A 12173-nucleotide genomic window follows, 5' to 3' on the forward strand; every position below is an offset into this window, starting at 1 on the left:
TAATATAAATACAAATAAGACTTAACCAGCATTAACTGTCCTATGGGAAATTCTGTTAAACGTTAGCATCAAGCTAGCGGACTTTAGCATTATGTGCTAAATCAATCTCTATTGATCTATTGAGCTAAAATCAATTAAAATCAATTTTAGCAACCCATCCCTAGAAATAATATTTGCATTTGAATTATTCCTTTGCATATAATGATATTGATTTTTATTTTAGGTGCTGTCGATCAACGAGGAGGGCCTGAGACGCTGCGAGGAGAACACCAAGGTGTTCGGCCGCCCCATCAGGTGCGTCTGATCTTTAGATCATTTTTTTTCATTTCTTAATCTGGATCAAAACTGTACGACTGGATCGCTCTGATATTGCTCATAATTTTTTTTGCACCTGTAATCTTAGGTAGGGGCTGTAAGCTAGCAGGAGAGAGTGTAAACGGAGAGCTCTCACTAACGGGGAATGAAAGGGAGGGCGGGGTTACTCTGTGCCAACAGTCCCACTCACAACTCGGAGGGAAGATTCTAGTGAATTCCTGCCGCTCTGCAGAAACTATGTCCTAGAAAACAAACAAAAACATGATTTTGGCTAAAAGCAGCACAATTGTTTTGAAAATTGATCTAAAGATGATGAGATTTCAACACAAAATCTTTAATGTACTGTAATTTTTCAACCATTACCACGATCATTCCAGTAGATTCTGAAGGAGAAAAGTGGCCCTCACGCCGCTTTTCTCCTTCAGAATCTACTGGAATGATCGTGTTAATGGTTGAAAATTTACAGTAAATCAAAGAACTTTTTTTTCTCAATGAAAAAACTGCAGCTGTTATAGATCAGGACTTTTTCTCTTAAGACTTCTGGGAGACTAAGCTGACCTAAGCTGGAGCAAAGGATAAAACATGAGCTCCCTTCTCACCAAGCAGATTAAAAGGCAAACCCACTTTTTTGGATCCAGTTCACCCGTGGTCGTCTCGACTTGTTGGCTGTCACAGATGATCACAGCGGGATGGTGCGCAGCGGCGGTTTATGTTCCTGTAAAGTGGGGGATGATGCACGAGGCTGGTTTCTCGGTGCAGCAGAGCAGAGGTGACGCCTGTCATCTGTCAGGATAAGAGCCATCCCGACGGGCGTGTCACAACGCTCAGCGTTCAGAATTAGAAAGCGGCGCCTTCAGCGCTTAAGCCTCACTTCATACTGACAGGCGTTAATTGATCAGGAAGAGACTCGCTGGATAGGAAGCATGTGTTCGAGCGTGCGCCTTTTCCACGCTAATCCTGTCCTCTGCCTTCAGCTGCTGGACATGCCTGGTGGATCTGGAGGGGCTGAACATGCGCCACCTGTGGCGGCCGGGGGTAAAGGCGCTGCTGAGGATCATCGAGGTCGTGGAGGCCAACTACCCCGAGACTCTGGGACGCTTGCTGATCTTGAGGGCACCGAGGGTGTTTCCTGTTCTTTGGACGCTGGTGAGACATGGGAGAGTGTCATGATGCACATACATGCCATCGAACGCATAATCATCATTTCTCACCTTCCTCCCTCAGGTGAGCCCCTTCATTGATGAAAACACCCGCAAGAAGTTCCTGATCTATGCTGGCAACGACTACCAGGGTCCTGGGGGTCTCGTGGACTACATCGACAAAGAAATCATCCCAGACTTTCTGGGAGGAGAGAGCATGGTGAGCAAACATACAGTTTTAGGTCAAAGTTGAGTAGAAATTTGTGGGACACTGAAATCTGCTTCACTGACCCATTTGTCTGCGCGCATGCGTGCGGCTTCTCCCTCCGCAGTGCGAGGTTCCAGAAGGCGGCCTGGTTCCCAAGTCCATGTACCGCACACCTGAAGAGCTGGAGAATGAGGACGTTCGCCTGTGGACCGAGACCATCTACCAGAGCGCCAGCATCTTCAAGGGCGCGCCGCATGAGGTGAAGCAGAACAGACACGGTTGTTGGTTTCCATGTGCATGTAGGGCGGCACAGCAAGGAGGTCGAGGTCTGCCATCTAGTGGATGAAGCAGGAATGTTTTAAATGCGGTTTGAGTTATTCTGTTCATTTTATTTATTTGTTTTTGTATCCTAAAATAATCTCACAAATTACCGTCCCATATCAATCTTACCATGTTTTTCAAAGGTTCTTCAAAGGTTAGTTTACTCTAGATTACTCAAACATTTGAACACAAATAATATTTATCAACACCAATATGAATTTAAGAAAAACTTTTCCACTTACATAGCACTAGTTGAACTTACTGACATGATATGCACGGCTTTAAGCAATAATTAGATTACAATAGGTCTATTTTTAGTTCTTTTGAAACAATTTGACTGTGCATCATGGGATATTGTTGGACAAGTTATATAAATATTGTATTCAAAGTCTTATGCATAAATGGAAATTATGTGACCAATAGAACACAATATGTGACTATGAATGGCTGTGACTCAGAAACAAATGTAATGAAATGCGGGGTACCCCAGGGGTCTATTTTAGGACCTTTGTTGTGCCTGATTAATATAAATGATTTTGCATGTGTTAGTAAATCCACATTTCCCATTTTATTTGCAGATGACACCAACCTTTGGATTTCTAACAAGAATCTAAAAACAGTTGTAGAAAAACTAAAGAAAGATCTAACGAATACCTGGTTTCAAGCAAACAAATTATCTTTAAATTAATAAAATGTAATTTTATGGTATTCTCAGGCTGGAAAAAATTTAACTATTTTATATTAAAATTTACATTCAAAATGAACATTTTGATGAAGTTTCAACCGATAAAATTCCTCTGAGAAAATCACATTGAAGTCTGCAATAAAATCACAAAATCATTGGAAGATTAGAAGATTATGTACATTTTTCACTTATCTTACCATTGTACTATATCCTAATTTATCCATATCTCTCATATTGTAATATTGTTTGGGTTAGTACTTGTCCTATTATCTGAAAAAAAATCATACTTTTATAAAAGATTTTCGTTCGTTTGGTCACATATTCTGTTTATGATGAACCCGGTGATCTACTCTTTTAGAAATTACCATTTTTAAACATTTATGATATCAATATTCATCAGATACGTAGATTTTCTGTATATAAAAATATTAAAGCAATATTCAAAACTATTTCATCAAAAAAATACTAAACGAGTTTGAGTTCTTGATAGCAGGATTCAAATAAAATAACCTAAAAAAGATTTTGATCTCAAGGTATAAAAATGGGGTTTGATTTTGTTTTTTATTTTAAAGATTTATGTTTACCAATTTAACTTTATAAAATCAATTACATTTGGAATTGATATGTTAGAATTATTCGTTTTTTTGTTTTAGATTCTTCAGTCTAGTTCTGTTTGTTCACTTACTGTATTTTATTTTATTTTGATACCATCTTAAATAAACCCAGATGAGTTCTTGTAACACAACATCACATGATTTTACTTTTCTGTATTCTTATTTCCTTTTTGCTGTGTAAATAAATCAAATGTAATTGTTTTTTCCAGCTCGTGATTGAAATCATCGACGCCGCGTCCGTCATCACCTGGGACTTCGACGTGTGCAAAGGTGACATCATTTTTAACATCTACCACTCGAAGCGCGCCCCTCAGCCTCCACGGAAAGACGCTCTGGGGGCCCACGGCATCACGTCCCCGGGCCTCAACAACGTCCAGCTCATTGACAAGTCCTGGACTCTGGGTCAGGACTACAGCATGGTGGAGTCGCCCCTCACCTGCAAGGAGGGCGAGAGCGTTCAGGTGTGGATCTTCGACTCCTCTCCTCTGTGTTGGCTTCTGCAGCTTTTCTCTGACCCTCCGTGGATCTTTTCCCCTCAGGGCTCCCACATAACGCGCTGGCCGGGTTTCTACATCCTGCAGTGGAAGTTTCACTCCATGCCGGCCTGCTCGGCCACCAACCTGCCGCGGGTGGACGACGTGCTGGCCACCCTGCAGATGTCCACGCACAAGTGTAAAGTCATGTACTACACGGAGGTGCTGGGCTCTGAGGACTTCAGGTTGGTGATGGTGCTCCGCTCAGACAGTTCTTTGAATGACATAGACTCTGAAAGGAAACACTTTATGTCCCACAAACGGAGATCTTTTAGAAGGAAGACTGAATGAGAGCTGACTTCAGTTTGTTTCAGATAAATCTTTTTACTTCACAAGTACAATTAACATGGAGGCATCGGCAGAATCTTCAAGATTAGCTGATGCCCAATTTTTTTTTAAAGTCGTTGGCGTGGTCATGAATGTGGCCGTCGGGCGTCGGAGATGATGTCATTACGAAATCTGGGTGGGCGGTGGCAGCCGGATAGCCAGCAGCTCTGATTGAACGATGCGTTTAGGTTTCCAGACGGCGGCTTCTATATTAAGCACCACCAGCCACCTCGTAGTCTGGGGGGGGGGCGATCCTGGACCTCTTGTAATTCGCAGATTTTGAGCACACATTATGATCTTGTCAATTTACAAAGGCAGCGTTCTTCCAAAGAAAGCACAATGTTCTGCCTCTTAGTATTTAGTATTCTTCTCTGCATCAACCGCAACTCGTCAATACCAGGGGAGTAACACAAAACTCACGGTTCGGATCATGTTTCAGAAGAAAAACAAGACAATAAAAATCTAAAATTATTTTATTTTCAAAGTTTTAAAACATATATTTGAAAAAACATCTATTAAGTACTTCAAAACATAAATATATACTCACTCATCTTTGAACTTAAATGTGAAAACATGTCGTTTCTGATACATTTACATGTCTGGAGACCAAATCTTCAAAAACAGGTCACCATTTGAGTTTGTTGCCTAGCAGCAAACCTGTCAATTTAGCTAAAAAACATGCATTTATGTCGCTGCACTGATGCATTTTGGGATATGTGACCGTAGTCGTACCAGTTTGATGTGTTTAGTGGTAAACAGGTTGAAACTCGCAGTGTTTGGAGTAAATCCTCCTCAGAGATGCAGACTCAGGTCGTCAGCATCCAGTTCTGCAAAGGTTTTTTTTTTTGTTCCTGTTCCACATCTTTTCCTCTGTTATCCACGATGTTCTCAGTTTTCTGTTTAAATGTTATTCCATGTTCATTTTTGGCTCCTGTCTCCTTCCAGTAAATTCCTGTCTGCAGCCTTCCTCTTAGTGCCACGTACGAGCTTTGATACTTGTGTTTACGAGACGGAGCATCATGAGTTTCAAACCCAGAGCCTTGAAATGAAACTGCTTCCCTCCCTCGGAGACTCCTTTAATCCATCTTTTTCTGTCCAATCTGCTCCTTTTCTGTCACTCACAACCCTCCCCTCTCCTCCTCCTCCTCCTCCTCGTCCTCCTCTGTCTTCCTCCTGTGAAGAACGGCTTGCTGTGATGTGCAGAGTTTGTAAGTGGCTCAGGGTTTGCTCCCATTTTTTTTGTGTTTTAGCATCTTCATGGCTGCTTTTGGCCTCTAACCCGGATCTCCTGTTAGTGGTCCCTCTAACGCAGCATTAAGAAGATGCCCGTTTGCATCTTTTTCTGCTCACAGATTCTGCTAGCGCTGGCTAACAGAATGTTGATGCTTTGTTTTCGCTGGAGAACCAATCCCTCCTCCTAATCCCAGTAACTCGCTGCTGTCTACTTCCTGGTAAAAGTTGCTGCGCTTGCATGTCTGGTTTGTGTTTGAGAATCTAAACTGATGCAAACAAATCAAAATGTCACCTTTTTTGGTTTATTTTCTTCCACCAGCTTAATAATCCTCATATTTTCATTTAAAAAGCATGTTCTAGCATTAAGGAAGAATGTTAAACGATGCAGCATAGTAGAAAATGAGCAGAATCAGGATTTTCAGACTTTTAGAAAGAAAAAATAGATACAGATTTATTAAATGTGATCTATGTAATGCAATTTATTTTTATTTTATAGATATATTTGTGTTTTTTCTGTTGGCCAATTTGTAATCTTGTGTTTAACTCTCAGCAGAACTGATTTTAGTCTGAATTTATTGAAGTTTTTTAATTTTCTAATTGAATTAGACAGTTGTAGGTGTGACAGCTGCACATGTGCAAAGTTAACAAATCGCTTTGATGTTATTTTGTTTTTCCTGGTGAAGTTTAGGCCTTCCTGCACTTTTGAGTGATTGCGTTTCCTTTGGCTGGTTTTAGTCGTGTCCGAAGTTTCTGTTTTGGGTCAGCTTGGTGGGTTTCAGTGTGTTGGATCAGAACGCCATCGCTTTAGGTTAGACGTAACCAAAAACTGACAAAAGGCAGATGCAGACTCTGAGGATCCAAATGCCAAACCTGCGTTCTTTTTAACGACCAGCAGGGGGCGACGTGTCGATGAATAAAAGTTCAAATGGATTTCAGAAGATTTCCTCTTCTTGCTTTTTATCATACAACGTAAAACATATACATTTTTGAATTAAATGTTATTCATATCACTTAAAGTTGAATCATTTGTGGTAAATTGTTTAAGAAAACTTTATTTTCTAAAAATGTTTTTCAAAATAAGGGTTGCTTATAGAGTCCACATCTGCCTTTTGTGAGCAGCGTTTGGTTGCAGATGCTTGTAGTGATTCAGCTCCTGCAGGTACTTACCCTCATTTTACCCATTTTCTAAAAAAATGCAAATTAATGTGATTATTGATCCTCATCGCAGCGACGGCTGTGAGGAAAACCAAAGTCAAACGAGCGCCACGTTTGCTGAAACAACCGTCTTAACACTTCTTAACACGTCAGTAAACTGGACTCAGTTTGACTCGACATTTCACCTCATGAATGTTAAAGTCCCACTCCGATCCTCTTTTCATCTGTTTTACAATTTTTGCTGCAGAGCGGCAGCAGTCCGTTAGAAATTTGCCTCAGAGTTGTGGGCGGGACTGTTGGTGCGCAGCAACACCGCCCCCTTTCCCCTCGCCATTTCTGAGAGGTCAATCCAGGAAGCTTGTGTCCTGCTCAGCGTATTTTCTACCTCACAAATACGCTTTTATTCAAGCAGCATCTTTTCATCTGCTCCTGATTCAGTGATTTAAATAAATAAATATTTAGAAATGCAATCTGTATGGCATTAAATTTCTGCCATAAGTCCCCACGAGCAAATATAAAACTCCACGCATGCAAGGGTTGGAGTAAAACGAATCATTTTTGATTTCCCCATTTAAAGAAAAAATTGAAGGAAACTCATAATGAAGGTTTAAATTCATTTTCTAAGAGTTCCTCTTTTAGTGTTTAACCACAATCGAACACTTTTCTAAAACGTTTAAATGTTCATTATAGGTTTGCTTTATTTTAGATTTCTTTTTTAAATGGTAACATCAAAAATGATTTGTTTTACTACAGTAGTTTAGAAATGTATAAATAAATAAAGCAGTCCCTCTTTTCTCTCTTTTCATTTTTAGTTTTAATTTGAAAAACCAATGATACCAATGGTATTTCTGAGTTTTTATCCTTCAATGTTTCACACGAGCGCGCTGGAGAATCTTCACGAGTTTGGAGCTAAAATGGAGCCAATATTATTTAAATTCCAAATAAAACAAATTGAAAAAGGCGCTTTAAATAAAATGTATTATTATTATTATTATTAAAAAAATATTGGTGTTTGGCCAAAAAAAAAAAATTTAAAATTTCCAAAACTTTTTGCTATTCTAAAATAAATGTAATTATTTTCAGCCTCACATTTTATGTTTTTTAGTTTTTTATCATTTTTTTTAACTGCTAATGTTTTTTTTTTCATTTTCAAATTTGAAAATTTCAAAACCTAATACAAAAAAAAAAGATTTGAAACTGAAAAAACGTTTTGAAATTGACATTTTGAGTTTTGAAACCAAGAAACTGGAACATATGAAGCCGAAAATAATTAATTTAATTTTAGAGCAGAAAAAAGTTTTGAACATATTTAACTTTTTTTGGGCCAAAAACAAAAACATTTTTTTAATTTGTTTTATTTAGATTTTAGATCATTTTAGCTCCATACCCGAGCTCACAGTCCTCCCCTAAGGGGTGGAACTAGTTTTAGGGGCGTAAGGATACTTTCACAGGCGAGCAGGAGAGGTCACAGGAGCGTAAGGACACTCCCTCGAGTGCGGAGGAGTAGAGGAGCGGGTGTGGAGACGGTCCATCAGCCGTGGGACGCTCCTTGCATGCGTGGAGTTTGACATTTGTTCGTGGGAGACTTCATTTAACGCCATAAATTTGAGGCTTAATTTTCTTTCTGTCGTCAATCATCAGATAAATGTCACAAGAAAAAGTGAAAATCCCCGTTTTGATCGGAGTGGGTCTTTAACGGATGTGAAACGGCTGTTGTGCACAGAGTGAACCCCTCCCCTGCAGAGCTGATCCGCCTGCATGGTTCCTCCTCATGAGCACGAGTCACTCCCAGCCTTCAGTTGGTCCGCGGCAGACGGGGGTCGCTCGGGGGTTGCACATTAGCGATTTCCTGTGGCGTCGGCGCTCACCGCGTGTTTGTCTTCTCTCACAGGGGCTCGATGACCAGCCTGGAGTCCAGCCACAGCGGCTTCTCCCAGCTCAGCGCCGCCACCGTCTCCTCCAACCACTCCCAGTCCAGCTCCATGATCTCCAGGTAGAAACGGGAGGACCCGCACCCCCTCCTCCATCACTACTAACGCCACCAACACGGACGCCAGCTTTCCTTCACCTCTGAACTCTGTTCACGTCGCACAACCACTCATGCTTGCACAAACGGAGGAAATCCTGAAAGGCAAAAATGATGAACTCGTACAAATCAAAGGGCTAACTTTTGCACAAAGGAGGAGTTTGATCTGGTGCCTGGCAGTTGGAATCGGACCGTCGGCAGAATGTTTTCCCGTCTGAAAAAGAACCGGACGGAGACACTGGAGGCGCTGTTACATTTATGCATTTACTCCGACAAGCGTCACCTGAGACTGGACGCGCTGTTACAGCCTGCACAGACTAACCATTTCGGCCATTTTGTTACTGAACTTTGATGTTTGTGGTCAGTTGTTAGGTCAAAACCGTCGAACCGACCCGGACCCACCAACAACGGGGGAGAGGGAGAACTTTGAGGGTCGTTCAAACGGTTGAATATCTGAGGTAACATAGCAATATTAAGGTTTCTTTTTGTTTTTGTGAAATATTTATTGAACTAGACGATCAACGACGACGACTGCAGGTATGTAAAAGCAGACGGACGAGCAAACTGAGCCAGAAAGCAACAGAAAAGTTCAACCAGCAGAAGATGAATGAACTGTTCCTGAGAGTCGCTCGTGGAGACGATGCCTTGTGACAGATCGGTGAATGTGCTGCTGAACCAATGAATCCGAGGGTCGGGATGTTACGTCGACTGGGATTCTAGTGCGTTCTCTCCGACAGCGGCGAGAGCGAATAAAACGGCTCAGAAAGCTTTCCGATTTGTTTTTTTTTTTTGTAGGAGTGAAGACGAAGCCATTTAAGAGCCATGTGTCAATAAAAACCATTTTAGCCTTTGCAAGCACCACGTAGAAATGTACCTGCTTCTGGGTCTTTGTAGAGCCAATTCACTTACACTCAGCTTCCTCTAGAGGGCAGAAACGAGCATTTGTAGTTACCGAGGAAAGGACAAAAGATGGTGTTTCTTCCTGTATTTTTGAAAAGAACTCTGTTTTCATTGATGAAAGTGCTCGTTTATAACCATTGACGGCGTTAACTGCAATAATATGAAATGTTTTGAGGGAGAAGAACGTCTGAGCGTGTGTGGAAGTTGGCTTATGGGAAACGTGTCTGTAATGTGTAAATATCTCCTAACCCCTGAGAGAAAGGTTTCCTCTTTTACTTTTAACATCCACCTGACTCGGTTTATTTCTCCGGAGCTTCGATTTTCTTCAGCCGTCAGGTTTTCTGTCACTCCGGTTTGGACTCTCGGATCTCTGAGAGATCAGGAAATGTCTGCGCTCGGCCGTCTGAGCGCAGTTTGTCCTCTTTTCATTTCTGCTCATCACTTAGGGCTATAAGTGTTTTTGTCTGCTTCTTTCTCTCTGCATATCTTTACCTTGACGTGAGAGATGCTGTACAAAGTAAATGTTTGGATTAACGAGAATATATGACGCCTTTACATTTTTGAGAATATTAAACTTGAATAATGAGAATAAAACTGATGTCTGTTTGCTTATTTTTCAACTTTAAGTTAATCGATTTTATGATTTTTTTGACTATTTAAAATGGTTAATATCATGGAAAATGTATTAACTTCCATAATTCCATTAAAACAAACTTTTATAGAATATAGATTCAAGTATATTTCTTTATTTTATACATAAATGTGGGTTCCAGCTCATAAACCCACAAAAAGTTCATATTTTTTGGAAAAGGTGTGTAGATGCACAGACCTCTGACTCCAGAATAAAACCTGTTGGACTATAAATGTAACGTGAGGAAATGCAAATGTTGAGCTTTGCAGTTTCTTCACCAAAGAACTTAATAAAAGTATTTTCCACTTGAGTGCATTTAAACATCTTTGATTATTTACCTCTTTGTTTCATAATAAAGAGGTCCCACTCTGATCATTTTTTTATCTATTTTCAAATAATGGTAGTTATTTTGTTGTTTTTATACAAAAATAAAAAAACATGTTTTGTTTTTTAGGACATAGTTTCTGCAGAGCGGCAGTTCTCTAGAAATTCTCCTTAGAGTTGTAGGCGGGACCGTTCCCCCTTCCCATCACCCATAAATGAGCTCTTGCTTCACACGCTTTCCTGCTAGCTTAAGACTGCGAGCAATTTCGGAGGTTTGATCCAGATTCCAGCTCAGATGAGGATTTATTTGGGAGCATTTCCAACTGCATTTTTTTGTATTTTACTGATTCATATTTGAATAATTATACACTATAAATGCAATTTGAATCTTGTGTATCATATTTGTTCTCTATCATCCAAAAAAGCCACAAGAACATGTTAAAAACACCAAAAAAATCATGTCTAAAATGGATAATTAAGAACTTGTTCAGATGTTTCTTTTTAAAATGTCGTATAATGTGAGTTCTAATAATAATTACAATATTTAAATTTTTCAAGTTATTTACTCAAAGTTACAAGATTTAAAACTTAAAACATACATCAGTGTCTTTATAGAATCCAAATATGGATTTCAGTTTTTACCTAAATTAGTTCACTAAAATAAATGTTTAGATTTTAGTCTGATATAATGAGATGCATTATATTTATGGATTTTGTTTGTGTTTTACACCAAATGTATGACTTCCCTCTCAGACAAAGGATTGATTTTGTTACATCAAATGTTTTGTCTCCTAATGCAGAGAAAAAATGTTCTTATAAATAATAATAAATAGTCGACATGTCAGAAAGTAAAAGATAAATCTGAAGTACTGCATTATGCTGGATCAGATTTAATTGAAAATTGAGGAAAATACTATGAATGAAGTAAATTAACAGTAAAACTATGAAGAGATGAAATTCAAGTGTACAAATTCAGGGATACTTTCAGAGGATTCATAGTTATGCTGTTTATATAATTGCTTTTAATATTCAAAGTAGTGAAACATTTTTTCATTTCATTTAGCCTCCAGGCATTATTAAAAGTACTTTTTGCCCTTTAATTTTTCAAGTAAATGGACAAATGTGTCTATATACCTGAACTCAGTTAAGTTAATTTTTAAAATAAAAAGTTAAAAAAGAAAGGATGTAATTCTTTTTGTATTCATTCCATTTATTTGCTTGAAGGGAGCTCAAAAATGATTTATTTGTCTTTTAATTAATGATGGATATAAGTTTCAATTATTATTTTTTTTACTTATACACTTCAAAGGTTTTATTATCTTATTTTCAGGGTAAAACTTGCCATGTTTTCGTGTACAAACTTGTTAAAATAAGATAGGGACTTGTAATAACACTGCATCACCAGCAGATGGCAGCACGTGGCTGTAAAAAAATCAAAATCTCCGCCCCCTTCCATGTCGTCAGAGCATAGTGGAAGTAAACACTCGGCCGTCGGTTTTCCTTTAACTTGCTGTGCTGATTTAATATTTCCCATTAGAAAGTATTTTGTTTGCTGCGTAGATACCCGGATGTCTGCTCAGGTGGAAGAAGACAGGGTCAAACAGTGGGAAAGGTCAGAATCTGTTCAACTTTGGATTTGACGGTTCGGGTTCTGTCCCTCTGCGCCTGCGCACTGCTCTAAGTCAGCTTTTGGACCTTAGATGTGGTTTTTATAGCTTTTCAAGGTTAAAACATAGATATATAAGATATTTTCCCACCTATT

General features: G+C 39.3%; 2 protein-coding genes across 5 annotated transcripts in view; both read left to right on the top strand.

Annotated features, from left to right (window-relative positions):
• Positions 1 to 10050, top strand: part of si:dkey-237i9.1 (SEC14-like protein 1) — a 30346-nt gene extending 20296 nt beyond the window's left edge. The window contains exons 10-17 of one of the 2 annotated variants that reach the window (XM_024289541.2): positions 224 to 294; positions 1290 to 1461; positions 1540 to 1674; positions 1787 to 1921; positions 3492 to 3743; positions 3822 to 4000; positions 5324 to 5350; positions 8422 to 10050. In XM_024289541.2, the coding sequence (XP_024145309.1) occupies positions 224 to 294; positions 1290 to 1461; positions 1540 to 1674; positions 1787 to 1921; positions 3492 to 3743; positions 3822 to 4000; positions 5324 to 5350; positions 8422 to 8527 (1077 nt within the window). In that variant the 3' untranslated portion in view covers positions 8528 to 10050. The remainder of the gene's footprint in view (positions 1 to 223; positions 295 to 1289; positions 1462 to 1539; positions 1675 to 1786; positions 1922 to 3491; positions 3744 to 3821; positions 4001 to 5323; positions 5351 to 8421) is intronic. The other variant, XM_024289542.2, reaches the window with a different exon arrangement.
• A 1659-nt stretch (positions 10051 to 11709) lies between these two features.
• Positions 11710 to 12173, top strand: part of LOC112156954 (endonuclease V) — a 71837-nt gene continuing 71373 nt past the window's right edge. For all 3 annotated transcript variants that reach the window (XM_024289331.2, XM_036213817.1, XM_036213821.1), the window contains exon 1: positions 11710 to 12023. In XM_024289331.2, coding sequence (XP_024145099.2) covers positions 11866 to 12023 — 158 coding nt within the window. In that variant the 5' untranslated portion in view covers positions 11710 to 11865. The remainder of the gene's footprint in view (positions 12024 to 12173) is intronic.

Source organism: Oryzias melastigma, linkage group LG1, assembly GCF_002922805.2.
Source record: "Oryzias melastigma strain HK-1 linkage group LG1, ASM292280v2, whole genome shotgun sequence".
In the NCBI taxonomy this organism is placed as follows: Eukaryota; Metazoa; Chordata; class Actinopteri; order Beloniformes; family Adrianichthyidae; genus Oryzias; species Oryzias melastigma.